Source organism: Leptodactylus fuscus, chromosome 1 (genome assembly GCF_031893055.1).
Source record: "Leptodactylus fuscus isolate aLepFus1 chromosome 1, aLepFus1.hap2, whole genome shotgun sequence".
Classification (NCBI taxonomy): domain Eukaryota; kingdom Metazoa; phylum Chordata; class Amphibia; order Anura; family Leptodactylidae; genus Leptodactylus; species Leptodactylus fuscus.
In genome coordinates, this window is record NC_134265.1 from 195,116,485 (window position 1) to 195,133,948 (window position 17,464).

General features: G+C 43.2%; 1 protein-coding gene across 2 annotated transcripts in view; it reads left to right on the top strand.

The window, feature by feature from the left end:
- The first annotated feature begins 3,401 nt into the window (after window positions 1-3,401).
- CCDC124 (coiled-coil domain containing 124) overlaps window positions 3,402-17,464 on the top strand; it is a 34,986-nt gene continuing 20,923 nt past the window's right edge. Inside the window, exons 1-2 of one of the 2 annotated variants that reach the window (XM_075281794.1) lie at window positions 3,402-3,503; window positions 5,510-5,675. In XM_075281794.1, coding sequence (XP_075137895.1) covers window positions 5,517-5,675 — 159 coding nt within the window. In that variant the 5' untranslated portion in view covers window positions 3,402-3,503; window positions 5,510-5,516. Of the gene's footprint in view, window positions 3,504-3,587; window positions 3,682-5,509; window positions 5,676-17,464 lie in introns of those variants that run through there. The other variant, XM_075281803.1, reaches the window with a different exon arrangement.

Genomic DNA, 17,464 nt, shown 5'->3' on the forward strand with positions numbered 1-17,464 from the left:
ATAGACGTTATCCCCATAATCTAGATTAGTGAAGGGATTTCCATTTATCCCGGACAACCCTTTTAAGAAAACCACAAGTTTCAAGCAATAGATGCTGCCAAAAAGCATGAAATAGTGCAAAGTCTTGGATGTGGTATGAAAACATTCGATATTTCATGAAAACTTAAGAGTGATCATTGTACTGTGAAGAGATTTGTGGCTGATTGAGAACACTGATGGGTTTTGTGCAGATAAAAGCGCAATGAGGAAGGTTTCTGCCAGACAAATTCATTGGATTAAAACAGAAGTTGCTAAAATACCATTACAAAGAAACAAACAGATATTTGAAGCTGCTGGTGCCTCTGGATTCCCACAAACTTCAAGGTCTAGGATCCATCAGAGAATTGCTGTTATGCATAAACCTATTCAGCCATCCTTAGACAGTGCTCACAAGTAAACACTGTTTCAGTGGCCTAAACATATTCTGACAAGCAAAAGGGTAACAATGTTTTGAACTTTGACTTTCAGGCTCCATATCACACCATTCACTTCAAACGTGAGACTACCATCATTTTATAGACAATCATCTTGGCTATCTCATACATAAATTTGACTTTCAGCTATTTATCATATGATTAGTCATGCAGATTCTTGTCATGTAACTGATTTTTTGCTCATGGTGGTGGAAAGATCTTTTTGTATCGTCAGCAAAAAGGTGTAGTTATGTCTTGGGTTGGAATCGTGGGGGGGGAGATGTGTTAGGTCCCTGAAGGTGTGAAAATGACCTCTGCAAAGTACAGTGTTGGCCAAAAGTATTGGCTTCCCTGCAATTCTGTCAGATAATACTCATTTTCTACCAGAAAATGATTGCAAGCACAATCTCTTTGGTATTAATAAGAGATAAGAATCTTTTAATAGTCCCACAATAGGGAAATTTAGTGATACAGTTTTATAGATGGTACAGTAGTATATAACAAGAGAGAAACACATACAAGCTCATGGCAGATAGAGAAATCCTAGGAATCATAGCAACTAAAAAAGAAAGAAACACAGACACACTGCAGGATCATTTAGTTCTCTGTGTGAAGTGATGTTAATAATACAGCCGAATGTGGTTGGAGGACATGAGGAGGGGTCACAGCATGTAGATATAACAGGCAGAAACGTTTTTTGCAGAGGTGGGGACATATGCAGCTATCATGATAACATGTGGCAGTTCCTTTGGTAGCTAGTGAGATCTCCTGCTCACAGCTGATAGTTCAGTATCTTGCATCAGCACTATTGTCCATTAACCACAAAAAAAAAAAAATGCCCCAAATGTCCTTCATCACAAGCACTCCTCCTTTCTTCTTACCACTGTGTTCTACTGCCCAGAGAAGTCTGAAGCCATCCAGGTAGACAGGGTGCTGCTCTATTGCCAAGCTTCCATAAACACATGGGGTAGGTGGGTGATGGTCCTAGAAAGAAGAAGTCTGCACTTTCCTGCAGGTCTCTCCTCCAGCTTTCTCTGCCTCATGGTGACCATGCTGTCCTTAGCTTGTGGGGGGGATGGTAACAGGCACATGTGCACACACGAAAACTCCAGGTCTTGAGTCATTGTCCATGCTTTAACAATAGAAACAAAAGGAGAAAACAAATACTCCACAGGGTCTTCCATTCGATTTATAGTTATAGATATATAGTTACAAGATATTAGCACAGGCTGTAATAATGTACGGTCACTATAAAACAGATCCAAGGGGGCCACACGGTGGCTCAGTGGTTAGCACTGCAGCGCTGGAGTCCTGGTGTTCAAATCCCGCCATGGGCAAAAAAAAAAAACCATCTGCAAGGAGTTTGTATGTTCTCCCCGTGTCTGCATGGATTTCCATCCCATATTCCAAAGACATACTGATAGGGAAAAATGTACAATATGAGCTCTATGTGGGGCTCACAATCTACATTTTAAAAAAATATATATATATATATAAAACAGATCCTGTGCGATGTAAATAGTGAATATTAATTGTGGGGAACCCATTGAAGTCAATGGGAGGTTTTTTTTTTCAGTGCTGAATCTGAGGCAGATTCCACACCAAATTCAGCACCATTTTCCTCTGTGCAAATGCACCCTTATGTTAACATTTTTCAAGTCCCCAAGCAGACACAAATATCAGAAACACAAGTGATAATGTGAACCTAGAGTCAGTGGGAATGAACACAGATGGAGGGGCTCCATCTGCACCCATCAATCTGCTGCCATCCCTCTAAGGATATGTTCACACTGAGTTTTTTTGCAGGCTGATTTTGAGGCAGAATCCGAATGCCTCCCATTCATTTCATGCCTTTAAAAACCCATTGAAATCAATGGTAGGGTGAAAAATCACAATGTGTTTTTTTATGCAGTTTTTGATGCGTTTTTTTGCACAAACTGCATTTAAAACCTCAAGCATTTTTTAAAGGACAGTTTCCAGGTCCATACAGTGTGCTGGAGCCAAAAAAGCATCACATAAAAAAAAATGTGTTAAAAAAACTTTCCTTATTCCTGAAGCAGAATTTTTTAAGCCTACAAAAAAAAACTGTGAACATACCCTTTAGGTTCATGCCTGTGCTGAGAACTCTTTCATTCAGATCCATCAGGGGAGAAGCCTACTGCCAGAACAGACAATAAGGGTAAGTTCACACAGAGTTTGCATTCATTTAAATGGAGATCGGGTGCGTTGTCTTATACGTCGTGCCTGTCCTTAAGTGTCCGTTCCTAAAGATGTCCGACTTTTCAAGCGGACAGCAAAACCCAACATGTCGATTCTCTCTCATTTCAATGGGAGCCATCTTTTTGGTCAGGATTTTTTAGGCGGATACAGCCTCAAAATCCTGACCAAAAAACTCCGGGTGAACTTACCCTAAGAGGAATTTGATGTGGATTTGGGGGTGCATGTTACCTCTGAATCCCAGGCAGATTCCTCCCGGAATCCGCCTCCTTTTGTTTTTAATGGGAGGCAGATTGCCTCAGAACTTGGAAAAAAGAAGTGTCCTGCTACATCTTGCCATGCACACCGGAATCAGCCCCCAAATCTGCGACAAATTGCTGCATGTGAACACAGCCTAATGGTGTCCATGGGGTTTCCATTATTTTTATTCTGAAATCAGTGTAAGGATTTTCCTTACTGCCAATTCTCAGTGGTTTCCACTGCAGAATCTATAATGGACACTCTAGGGCAGCTATGGACCTATTAAGAGTAATAAAGCACCAGGCTATAATAACACTAGTATGACTCTACTCTGAATATGTATCGCCTAAACTTCACACGTAGGCCATGGCGTGGACAGTGGAGCCGAAGCAGCGCCACCTAGAGAACCTACCCCACTCCATTCTAGTATCTACCCTCCCATACCACTACTCTCCATACACAGTCATTAGCAGAGAGCAGCGGGAGCGCGCTGCACTGCACGACACCGGAAGTAGCGGGCCTTAAGCCGGGTCTGGTCGCTGACGAGTGACGTCACAGCGCGACCTGCGGTGGGGGTGGAAGAAGGAGTCCCGGGTGTGTATAACTGTGTGACAGGGGGTTAGGGTTGGTAGATGTTACACAGCGCAGTGATAATGTGGCGGGCGCTATGTGGTGGAGTATAGTATATAGTATGTGAACAGCGTGCATGCTCAGCGGGCGCTGACAGGTCGCTCCTGTGAGGCCAGCCGGGGTGTATATGCTCATGCTAGAGGTACAAGGCTTTGTTCTGTCATGACAGACTGTTCATGGAAACGCTGCTGAACGCTATAAGGTTTAGGCTTCTAGCAGGTTTCATGGTGGACAGCTACAATAGTAGGTGGGGCAGCCTGATTGACACATGTAGAAATGTTTGCTTTACCATTTCTTTCTTTTGTATTCTGTGATAGCTTTCTATGTGTAAGTTCATTCCTATGGCAAACAATAGATAAGATGGTGTCTCCATGTGTGTGCCAGCTAACAAATGCACTTCCTTATGTTTTGTATATGGATTTGTATTGTTCAGGCCATATTACATAGGAATCTGCAAGTTCAGGTCATTATGTGCACTGTAAGGATGAGTGTCATACATACTGTTTAATGGGGATGTACAAAAGGGAACGGTTTTATAGTTAAATCTTATCATTTACTGACACTGGTTTAACTGGAACCGCTCCTATGAATGATGATAAGGTTCCCATGCTGAAGAGTGTGACAAGTAAAGAGCTCCTGTTCTTAAAGAGGACCTTTCATGTCCTCGGGTACATGCGGTTTTATATATTGCTAGAAAGCCACCAGTGTCAGCTTTCCTGTTATGTGACCTGGGATCTCCCCCACTGTCAGAAGGGCGTTCTTGACCGTCTAGCTGGGCTGTGAGGAGCACCGCCCCCCCCCCTTTAGTATTTGTCCATAGACTAGTACTGGGGGGGGGGGCGCGCGCTCTTTACAGCTTAGCATCATCGCTGGGCAGTAAGGAACGCCCCTCTGACAGTACGGGGCTATGGATGAGTATTGTCAAAAGTGGTGTTCCTCACAGCCGAGCTAGGCTGTTAGGAACGCCCTTCTGACAGTGGGCAGGGATCGGTACTGGCACAGATATCTCCAGCGCTGGGGCACATAACAGGAAAGCCGACAGTGCACTAAATTCAGCACACTGTCGACTTTCTAGTGGTATATAAAACCACATGTGCTTGAGGACATGAAAGGTCTTCTTTAAAGAAGTTATATTTTAATTATTGACATTTTCACAGAGTAGTAAACATTTTCAGCCTTCATTTGATACTTTAGCAACAGATGAGTATAATTAAAGGGGCTCTATATTTGGGAAAAGTCATTTTTAACTAAGCACATACATGCATAGCCTTTAGAAAGGCTATTCCACACCTACCTTTTGTATGTAAATTGCTTCAGTGGTTTTTGAATTAGCCCATTTTTATTCATATGCTAATTAGCTTCCAGCCAGCACAGGTAGTTCCCAGCAGCCTCCTGTCTGCTATTCTCTCCTATCTGTGTGGGCAAAAAGGAAGTCACCAGCAGCAGCCTGTGCTGTACACATAGATAGGAAAGAATAGCAGAGGGTGCCCGATAAGACTTCTGGGGTGCACCAAGAGGCTAATTAGCATATGAATAAAAACGGGATCATTCAAAAACCACTGAGGCGATTTACATACAAAAGGTAAGTGTGGAATAGACTTTCTAAAGGCTATGCAAGGATGTGCTTAGTTAAAAATGACTTTTCCCAATGATAGAGCCCCTTTAAAGTCTTGTGCAGCATATGCAAGGAAAAGGTCCATTGACTTAGCAGTTATTACCGTAAAATTATATACAGAACATGCTGGAATTCTTTACTTGCTATATTACGGTTTGGGACCCTACCACAGCATCTAACAGAATGTTACACCGAGTGCTGCATACAAATCAGTTCTTATAATAACCTGTGGTAGTGACCCCTGGATTCAATGCCCAGAGACTCATGTCTAGAATGCACTAGAAATACTAAAGTTTCTTCTAGGATCCTTTAAACTACTCACTTTGTATAATACACACAATATTTTTATTTTCAGCTGAGGGATGCCCAAAAAGTTTCAGGGTGAAAATACCAAGTCTGCTGCTGCCCGTGCCAGAAAGGCTGAGGCAAAGGCTGTAGCTGATGCAAAGCGCCAGCAGGCACTGGAGGATGCGTATTGGCAGGATGACGACAAACATGTCCAGCGGAAAGAGCAAAGGAAGGTGAGTGGCAAAAAGGACAAACCATGTTTCTTATTAGTCTCCTGCCATTACTTGTTTTCCCGGACTTATTAGTTGATAAAATATGTTAGCAATCGAAGATAAGTGGGGTCTGATGCCCAAGACTTCTGCGGATCAACTGTTTGAAGTAGCAGCAGCACTTCACAGGCCATGTGGGGTTTTGTTCATTGGTGCTATGACCTATTTTAGCCAAGTTCCATTCAGATGCCTAGTTATGTTTATCTGCAATTTCCATCGATTTGTCCTTTTGTATCCATAATAACATAGTAAGCTCGAATAGTGGACACAAGTTGCTCATTGAATTATAGTATACAACACTTTGTAGCAGAGAGTACCCCAGTCTCACTGCTCACAATAGATAACCCCCTTGTAAGTTATAAGTCAGTGAAGGCACAGGGATCCACACTAATCGGGAGCCCAAGTAATCTTTATCTGAATGAAACATAAATGTGCTGCTGCTCCATTAAATTGTATGGGACTGCTGAAGATAGGTGAACGCTGTCCTCAATATATTCAGCAGTCTAATAAAAGTGATGGGAAGAGTAGTGTACCTGCACAAGCTTGAATTCAGACAATGGACCTCTGATCTCAATCAGTGGCAGTCACAGAATTTGGAACTCCACTGTTCTACTAATCCAGTATCCAACTATGGGGAAAGAAGAATTGAGTATTTAGGATTTCAGCTCGCCCGATCCTTTGTTGCCACAGGAGACAAGCCACTGCCAGAGAGGATATCTTTCTTAAAGTCGCTATGTTCTGACAACTGACTTTATCTCCATGTACGGGGATGCATAGGATGTTTTTGTGGGGCCAGGTGTACTTTTATGGGGAATGTCTATTGTGTTCTACATGACATATACTATGCAAAAACCTTTGTTATTGTATACCTTTATCATCTTCAAAATGTGATGAAAAAGTCCTGTCTGTCCTTCACTGGGGCATCAAATAGTCTTCAATATCTCTTACAAATTGCCTTCCTTTTAGTTTGCGGATGGTGTCTTCTTTCATAGTATTAGATACAGTCTTCAGTAGAGAGAGAGCACTGCTTTTTATAAGATAAGAAAACCTTTATGGACAAATTAACATAATCTGGTCTCAATTTCCAATGAAATCATAAAACAAGTATCTAGTGATGTGAGACAGGATGTGGCGTTGGCTATAACTAGCGAGATTGATTACCATGATAGCGGAGTCATATTGTAATAAATGGCCAAGCCTCAGAGCTTGGAATGGATCATGAGTAGAGGAAACGTGTAAAGAAAATCTACAGATACATTAGATATGCAGACAAAAGGTTGGACTTAATCCTTTGTATAGATTCTCTTTGTCTGTAAATCTATTTCCACAGTCTACACTGCCCTGGATTCAATTGGATAATCATCCACGGTTTTTGTCAGCTTTATTACTACTTTATTTGGACATAAAAGCATATATATATATATATATATATATATATATATATATATATATATATATATATATATATATATATATATATATATAATCAAACTCTAGTACTAGTCAGTAACCAAACCTAACTCTCCAGCCAACAAAGAAAGAAAAATTCATAAGGGTGATATCTGATGGATTCCTTGCAGATTTCACCTGGGAAGTTGTGCATCCAAAATCTGCAGATTACTGTACCGAGCTGATATGCAAAGTGCAGCAAAATTTTCTTATTTATAGATCGTATCATGCATAGTATGTTGTGGAGTCATCATGTTTTGTTTTGGTTTTTTTGTTTTCTTGCAGGTTTTTCTATTTTCAGTGTAGTAGGGATGGTATCTACAGTGAGAGCTACATGTAACAAACCCTAAAGTAGGGCTAGGCAATTAATTGAAAAATCAACAACACCGACCATCAATCCATAAATCTTTCCCACAATCACTTTAATATTATTATTATTATTCTATTAATATTATAAATGTTAAAGTTTGTGAGTTTGGATGTTTGTGGGTTTGAGTGTTTGGATGTTTGTTCCTCAATCACGTAAAACCCGCTTCACCGATTTGGCTGAAATTTTCCACAAACATAGTTACTACACAGGATTGCGCAATAGGCCACTTTTCGTCACAATAGCACACATACGTTTTCCCAGGACCCTCACAAAACCCAAACTCACATCACCATCTTTGCAATCTCACACACTTTGGACCATAGCAAGCCACAAAATTCATATTACCCTCTACAGTCTAGCCTCTAACCCCACACAATCACATATACATATACTTTACCACTTTCACCCTCACCTTAATGATACTCCAGAAGGTTACCTCTTTAACCTTCCGGAGCAGCCATGTTTGCCGACCACCACCGCTCTGACGATCCGCGACACCGCCCACCCAGCCACTCCACTGTGTTGCCAGGAGCATGCGCATCTTAGCCACCTACAGAAGGTGTTTCCTGCACGACACCATTTTGCGCCTCCACAGCACCCGAACTACTCTCTCCAGCCCGCCACACTCCCTGATGGCACTCTCACCTCACTGCTGCTTCATCATCACGATCCATCCACTTTCCCTAGGTCTCCACGCCAACGACACTGGTTAAACAAGATACAAAGTTACATTTCATATACCATACCTTTTACACACTACTAAAACCTTACCCGCGCCTGTATTTACCCACTTCTACAATCACCGCAGACAAAGTCGCGGGTACCAGCTAGTTGTTATTATTATTATCATTATTATTATTTTTATTATTATTAATAAAATTTATTTATATAGCCTCAGCATATCCCGTAGAACTTTACAAATCAGAGGAAACATGAATAGACAATATGAAACATTACAATGTGATAGAAATAAACACATCAAACACTAGGAGTGAGGGTCCTGCTCTCAAGAGCTTACAGTGTAACTCTTTCTTTATTGTAATAGACTCTTGATGATGATAATAATTTCAGTACAGATTAAGCAGCTCTCACCTTAGGGTTTGTCACGTGTAAAAGGTCCCTTCCCTTGCCAGCTCGTCTGCCTATATATACTTTTAACATTTCTAGTTTGTCGTTGCTTGTTAACTTACTGGTATAATAAATGTACAGCACAGCAGTCACATGTGAAATAAGCTGTCTCCATCAGTGGGTAAACGTGGTTTTGGGTGTAGTCATCAGTCTACACCCAAACATTAATTACCTGTACCTGCATCCTCCGTTCTGATGGATCTCTGTGACTGAGCGTGACTTGTGTGCTAGACAGTGTGTTGGGTGGAATTGTATTTCAACTATGAATACGTTCTTACAGGACAGGCCTTACCAGATTCTATTACTGTTTAATGATGTAAGTAGCAAGGGCGGATGTGTTTAGCATATTCTTACATTTGTATGAAAGAGAGCTATTGCTAATATTATGAAATAGCATAACTATTACTAATATGGATCTATGGCATGGTTAGACCAAACTTAGTCACGGTGAATAACTGCAACTGGCAGACAAGAAGAGGAAACTCTACATCCTACTGGGAGAAGAGGGGACCACTGTGGAGATCGCTGCCCAATACGTGTCCAGCTGCCACCAAACAAAAGGAAGATGAGACCCCAAAGACTATTAAACCCCCACCACCCAAAGACCTTTAAACCCCCCACTCACCCATCCACTCTACGCCTACCCATACCCACACGTCCCAAACAAGAACGACGAGACCCCAAGATTGCACGTACCCCCAAACCACACACCCCACCCCCTCTCCCACCCCCAACCATTCTTTGCAATACCAAATGTTTTTTCTTCGGTTATGCTATTAAAGCCCCTTTGTGTCTAGCTCAATTGCCCTCGGAAAAGGTGATCACTGACCTTTTCATACTAGTGTTCAGGTTTCTGTTCAGGGAGTTTGATTGGGGACCTCCCCGAAAGGATACCTAATCCGCTTAAAAAAGCAGTTACCCTCGGAAACTCGAGGACCCCATTGACTGTAATTGGGTCTGCTGGGTTTCCTCCTGAAAAGGGCAGAAAAATGATTGTCCTGCCCATGTATTAAGCTCCGCTTCTTTAAACAGTTGGATTCCCTGATTACCTCTTTTGTGTGGGGCCCCTCTAGATCCAAGTTGAGGCTATCCACTCTTCAGAGACTGAAACAGCTGAGGGTGTATCTCTCCCCGACCTGTTACTTTACTACCTAGCTGGGTAGCTTATATTTGTTAGACCCTGGCTCTCCCCAGAGCGGCTCAAGGGCCCTGAGGCGCATCTGGCCCATCACCTGGACTTGCACAGGTGTTAGTCTCCCCAACTATTTAGGGGCAAACTTTTGCCTCTTCACACTCTGGCGGCACAGGTCTGGAAGCAGGCCCGTAAAGTGTCTTCCTATTCTGACACCCCTGAAGAAACCCCCTTGTGGGATAATCCTGGTCTGCCTGACCTTTATAAATTACCTGATGCCCGGTCTTGGTCCCAGTATGGTGTACTCCTCCTTTCAGACCTATATGTACAGGGGGTCTTTGTTACCTTTGATTCCCTAGCTACCTCACGCGAGATCCCCCGCCACCAGTTTTTTCGCTTTCTTCAAATTCGCCACGCTCTCTCCTCTCTGTTTCCTATTCAGCAGAGTGCTATTTCTGAGTATCCTTTGATTGGTGTGCTACGTTCTCAGGGTCCGCGGGGTCTGATTTCTGCCCTTTATGAATATCTGATCTCTGCTAAAGTATCCTTGGCTGTGACCCCAGCCCTGATGTGCTGGCGCACCAACATCCCAGAACTGAAGGATGAGACGTTTCAGGATATTTTGGAATTTCCTCTCTACGTTTCTCCCTCGGCCATCAATAAACTGATCCAAATGTTTAATTTGCACCAATGTTACCTAACCCCAACCCGCCTTCACAAGATAGGTTGTTTGCCTGCCCCGAATTGCCTTAGGTGCCCATATCCTCGTGCGGACTTTTGGCATATGATATGGAATTGTCCGATTGTGCAGGCCTTTTGGAGGGGGGATCTCCTGGCAGATGTCCTGGGCAGTCCTATCCCACTTTCTCCTGAAATCTGCTTATTTGGCATCCTGGATGATGAGGCTTGGCACCATCATGTCCGGATCTTTCTCCAGGAAAGTTTATTTTACGCCAGGAAGGCTATTGCCCTCCGGTGGATGACCCCTCGGTCCCCATCGGTGTCTCAATGGCGCAAACTGATTAATTCGATCCTCCCCTTTAACCAAATTATATACAAAGGTAGGGGTTGCCCTCAGAAATTTAATAAGGTCTGGGGTGCGTGTTGCGCTTCTCCCGTCACCCAATATTCTGCCCTCTCCATGCGCTCAGCATTAGGTGCTTACATGCCCTGAGGTGTGACGTCTGCCGGGTGGATCTGTTGCCCCTTGCTTGTAGGTAAACTTGTGTATTTGTTGACACTATAATGCCCTTTTGTTTTTGCATTCTTCTCTGCTCATGGTGGAGGGGCGGGGGTGGGATGGTGTCCTGGCAGTTCTTTGATTGTTTATCGGTGTTGTTTTGTTTCTATGTTTTATTCTGTTTGCTGTTTTGTACATGTTTTTCCTGATTATCCTGTTTACTTTGTTGCATCTCCTTCAATAAATCGAGTTTAAAAAAAACAAACAGCTGATGTAAAGTACAGGAAAGAAATGGATAGCTACACTGTACATAAAGGTGGTATGGGTGTGTAAATGCAGTTTCACTCTCCTGTAGGGAAGGGGATCTATATAGAAACCCTGCTGCTACTTCTACTTTGGAAAAAGTACATTGTTGTCTCTCCTACTGGAACGAATGGGAGACCTTGATGCTACTTCTACTGGGACTAAATGAAAGAGGATACTGCTGTCAGTACTCTTGAAAAGGAGAAATATATCTTGCTATTATTAGTAATTGCGGGTTCACACTTGCGCCCGGTCTCCGCTTTGCAGGTTTCCATCTTCTGCCTGAGAAACTGGACAGAAGACGGAAACCGGTAGTCAGTTTTCAAACTTATTCACTTGAATGGGTTGGCAAAATGACCGACCGTGAGCATCTTCTGCCTCTGTGGCAAAACCCTTTTTTTTTTTTTTTTTAATCGGACGGAGTTGGACATGCAGGACTTTGTGTCCGGTTAAAAAAAAACAAAAACAAAAAAACTGGTTTCTGTCTCCTGTCCAGTTTCTCGGGCAGAAGACGGAAACCCATAAAACGGAGATCAGGCGTAGGTGTGAACCCACCTTAATGCAGGAAATGGAAGGGAAGGTGCTACCACTACTGGATACTGGTAGAATCCAGCTTTTACTACCACTGATGGAAGATTGGGGGCGGGGGAGAATCCTGCTTCTACTGTTGAGGGGCACTGCTGCTGGTAATACTGGGGTATGGTTGGGGGCTACTACTAGGGAGGGACATAGATATAGTACTTGCAGTAGGGCAAAGTACTTACTAATTATGCTATAACGGAATGTGCTTGGCAGGGTTCATGCATCCTGGTTACAAAGTGTTTGCTGTCTGGTTTCTTTGCCAGTACTCAAACCAGGTCCAACTGGAAGCAGAGATATATAGATTTCCTTTATGCCCTTCCTACCTTTTCATTCGATAATGGCTTTGGTGTTCATGAAATATGTCACAGTTGCGCTGGGTTCACACCTGCGTTTGGGGTCTCCGTTCTATGGTTTCCGTCTTCTGCATGCCAGAAGACGGAAACCATAGACCAGGTCCGGCCGTGCGCGGCGGTGGGCGTTTTAGGCTCTCCGCCGCGAAACCGGATTTTTTTATCCGGGCACTGAGTACTGCATGTCCGACTCTGTGTCCGGATTATAAAACCCAGTTTCGCGACGGAGAGCCTAAAACGCTCACCGCCGCGCACGGCCGGACATCTCTCTCACCCATTCAAATGAATGGGTGAGAGAGACTCCTGCAGGTTTCCGTATCCTGCCTGTGTTTTAGGCAGGAAACGGAAACCTAAGTACGGAGTGCCGGGCCGCAGATGCGAACGAGCCCTTAGGTTATGTGAGTTTACTCCCACAGTGTCTACGGATGAAATGATTGATGGCTTTTAGAAATGTATAATATACAATGAATGTAAAAATAAAAAAAAATATTTACAAACGCAAAGAACAAATGGGTACACAATATGGTAGTGATGGGGAGAAAGAGAAATGAGCAAATGCATTCTTTCGGATATCTTTCAATATGTATAAATCTCGAGGATATTATTTTTTGGAGATCATAAAAATTCAGTTAGGATTTTCTCTTTTATATGCATCGCAGTTGTAGATTTGCTGTAGACATCTGTCAATTTGTATTGGTGCAGACTTGTAATATGTCAGTTTGTCCACTAGAGTGTGCTACATGTTAAAACTTACTGTAATAGGTCATCATATTCTTTATATGTGTAACACAAAAATTATCAACTTAGAGCAGCTTTTGCCCTCTAAGACCATTGCCCTCAATGCAATACATGGACACTCACTGTTTGTCAAGTAATGGTTATATTTCTTTATGATATTGCTGCAAGGATAAAACATTATCCCTAGAAATAACTGGTTATCTTGATCATACTCTGCTAACTGCTCACGAGCTGCTTAATGAATGGGCCTACCATGCAACAGGAGCTATTGAGGGAGCAATGCAATGTGACGGACAAAAAATTTTTATTTTCAATTTGCTATTTGAAGGAAGGGAGTTTGTAGCACCCAACAAATTTGGTTTTTAGGGTGTTCAGAGAAGGTACTTTCAAGTCTGGCAAATGAGCTTTACACCCAATTACTGACTTACAGCAACACAATCATAGACAGGTTACGCTAGGTTCAGACATGTGTTCGGGTTTTGGTCCAGGCGGACCCTCCTGAACGGAAACCTAATCCGCTTAAAAATCGGTTGCCTAGCGGAAACCTGTGGACCCCATAGACTATAATGGAGTCCTCTGGCTTTCTACCCAAAAAATGCGGAGAGAAAAGAGCTGCTTGCAGTTCTTTTCTCTCCGCATTTTTTAAGCGGATTCGAGGACGGAAACTCTGAACAGAGTTCAGGCACTGGTGTGAACCCAGGCTTACAGAATACGTGTTTGAGTCAGTGCGGAAGTGTGTATGGGGAGGGGCACTGCTAGGTTCATGTATGCTGTCTCCTCTTGAACCATGAGTGCTATAAGCTAAAATACATTTTTCTGTATGTATGTATGTTGCTCCAGATTTTGTGCTATGCATAGCAATGCGTAAAATCCACGGAGAAAGCTCAGCATAGACTTGATGCGTCCATTTCTGCACCCACTGATTTTTATACGAATTGTGTGACTGAGAGAAGGCTCGGTTGACATCTGTGTTCGGGCCGTTCCGTTCCCCTCTCTGCATTTTCCATGCAAGCAGCACTTATCTGTCCGCATTTTTCACGTTGAAACCACATGAACCCCATTCTAGTCTATGGGGTCCAGGGGTTTCCTAAGTTAACCACTTTTTTTTATGCGCATTAGGTTTCCGTTCAGGGGGTCTCCAGGCGGACCCCCAAACGCAGATGTGATCCTTAGGTAAAATTTCATTATTTTTGCTGCCTTTGTAAATGCTATGGATTTTCCACAACAATTCTGTGACAAAAAAATCTTCTCTATATACACTCACCGGCCACTTTATTAGGTACACCTGTCCAACTGCTCGTTAACACTTAATTTCTAATCAGCCAATCACATGGCGGCAACTCAGTGCATTTAGGCATGTAGACATGGTCAAGACAATCTCCTGCAGTTCAAACCGAGCATCAGTATGGGGAAGAAAGGTGATTTGAGTGCCTTTGAACGTGGCATGGTTGTTGGTGCCAGAAGGGCTGGTCTGAGTATTTCAGAAACTGCTGATCTACTGGGATTTTCACGCACAACCATCTCTAGGGTTTACAGAGAATGGTCCGAAAAAGAAAAAACATCCAGTGAGCGGCAGTTCTGTGGGCGGAAATGCGTTGTTGATGCCAGAGGTCAGAGGAGAATGGCCAGACTGGTTCGAGCTGATAGAAAGGCAACAGTGACTCAAATAGCCACCCGTTACAACCAAGGTAGCCAGAAGAGCATCTCTGAACGCACAGTACGTCGAACTTTGAGGCAGATGGGCTACAGCAGCAGAAGACCACACCGGGTGCCACTCCTTTCAGCTAAGAACAGGAAACTGAGGCTACAATTTGCACAAGCTCATCGAAATTGGACAATTGAAGATTGGAAAAACGTTGCCTGGACTGATGAGTCTCGATTTCTGCTGCGACATTCGGATGGTAGGGTCAGAATTTGGCGTCAACAACATGAAAGCATGGATCCATCCTGCCTTGTATCAACGGTTCAGGCTGGTGGTGGTGGTGTCATGGTGTGGGGAATATTTTCTTGGCACTCTTTGGGCCCCTTGGTACCAATTGAGCATCGTTGCAACGCCAAAGCCTACCTGAGTATTGTTGCTGACTAGAGATGAGCGAACAGTGTTCTATCGAACTCATGTTCGATCGGATATTAGGCTGTTCGGCATGTTCGAATCGAATCGAACACCGCGTGGTAAAGTGCGCCATTACTCGATTCCCCTCCCACCTTCCCTGGCGCCTTTTTTGCTCCAATAACAGCGCAGGGTAGGTGGGACAGGAACTACGACACCGGTGACGTTGAAAAAAGTAGGCAAAACCCATTGGCTGCCGAAAACATGTGACCTCTAATTTAAAAGAACAGCGACGCCCAGCTTCGCGTCATTCTGAGCTTGCAATTCACCGAGGACGGAGGTTTCCGTCCAGCTAGCTAGGGCTTAGATTCTGGGTAGGCAGGGACAGGCTAGGATAGGAAGGAGAAGACAACCAACAGCTCTTATAAGAGCTAAATTCCAGGGAGAAGCTTGTCAGTGTAACGTGGCACTGACGGGCTCAATCGCCGCAACCCAGCTTTCCCAGGATCCTGAATGGAATACACTGTCAGTGTATTCCCGTATACCCGATATATACCCCGATACCCGTTCCAACGGTGTGCCCCCCCACCTTCACCCCAGAAATACCCTGCAAGTCCCCTAGCAATAGAATTGGGGCTATATACACCCACAATTTTTACTACTGGTATACAGTGCCATTGTCTGACTGGGAATTCAAAGAATATATTGGGGTTATAAATACCCTCATTTCTTGCTACTGCCATATAGTGCCAGTTTCTGACTGGTAATTCAAAGAATATATTGGGGTTACGTGCACCCACAATTTTTACTACTGGTATACAGTGCCATTGTCTGACTGGGAATTCAAAGAATATATTGGGAATACAAATACCCTCATTTCTTGCTACTGCCATATAGTGCCAGTGTCTGACTGGGAATTCAAAGAATATATTGGGGTTACGTGCACCCACAATTTTTACTACTGGTATACAGTGCCATTGTCTGACTGGGAATTCAAAGAATATATTGGGGTTATAAATACCCTCATTTCTTGCTACTGCCATATAGTGCCAGTTTCTGACTGGTAATTCAAAGAATATATTGGGGTTACGTGCACCCACAATTTTTACTACTGGTATACAGTGCCATTGTCTGACTGGGAATTCAAAGAATATATTGGGGTTATAAATACCCTCATTTCTTGCTACTGCCATATAGTGCCAGTTTCTGACTGGTAATTCAAAGAATATATTGGGGTTACGTGCACCCACAATTTTTACTACTGGTATACAGTGCCATTGTCTGACTGGGAATTCAAAGAGTATATTGGGAATACAAATACCCTCATTTCTTGCTACTGCCATATAGTGCCAGTGTCTGACTGGTAATTCAAAGAATATATTGGGGTTACGTGCACCCACAATTTTTACTACTGGTATACAGTGCCATTGTCTGACTGGGAATTCAAAGAGTATATTGGGAATACAAATACCCTCATTTCTTGCTACTGCCATATAGTGCCAGTTTCTGACTGGTAATTCAAAGAATATATTGGGGTTACGTGCACCCATAATTTTTACTACTGGTATACAGTGCCATTGTCTGACTGGGAATTCAAAGAATATATTGGGGTTACGTGCACCCACAATTTTTACTACTGGTATACAGTGCCATTGTCTGACTGGGAATTCAAAGAATATATTGGGGTTATAAATACCCTCATTTCTTGCTACTGCCATATAGTGCCAGTTTCTGACTGGTAATTCAAAGAATATATTGGGGTTACGTGCACCCACAATTTTTACTACTGGTATACAGTGCCATTGTCTGACTGGGAATTCAAAGAATATATTGGGGTTATAAATACCCTCATTTCTTGCTACTGCCATATAGTGCCAGTTTCTGACTGGTAATTCAAAGAATATATTGGGGTTACGTGCACCCACAATTTTTACTACTGGTATACAGTGCCATTGTCTGACTGGGAATTCAAAGAGTATATTGGGAATACAAATACCCTCATTTCTTGCTACTGCCATATAGTGCCAGTGTCTGACTGGGAATTCAAAGAATATATTGGGGTTACGTGCACCCACAATTTTTACTACTGGTATACAGTGCCAATTTCTAACTAGGAATTCAAAATGCGCAAGGCTCCCGGAAAGGGACGTGGACGAGGCCGTGGGCGAGGTCGGGGGAATGGTTCTGGGGAGCAAGGTAGCAGTGAAGCCACAGGGCGTCCCGTGCCTACTCCTGTGGGGCAGCAAGCATTGCGCCACTCCACAGTGCCAGGGTTGCTTGCCACATTAACTAAACTGCAGGGTACAAACCTTAGTAGGCCCGAGAACCAGGAACAGGTCTTGCAATGGCTGTCAGAGAACGCTTACAGCACATTGTCCAGCAGCCAGTCAGACTCTGCCTCCTCTCCTCCTATTACCCAACAGTCTTGTCTTCCTTCCTCCCAAAATTCCGAAGCTTTACAGAACAATAAC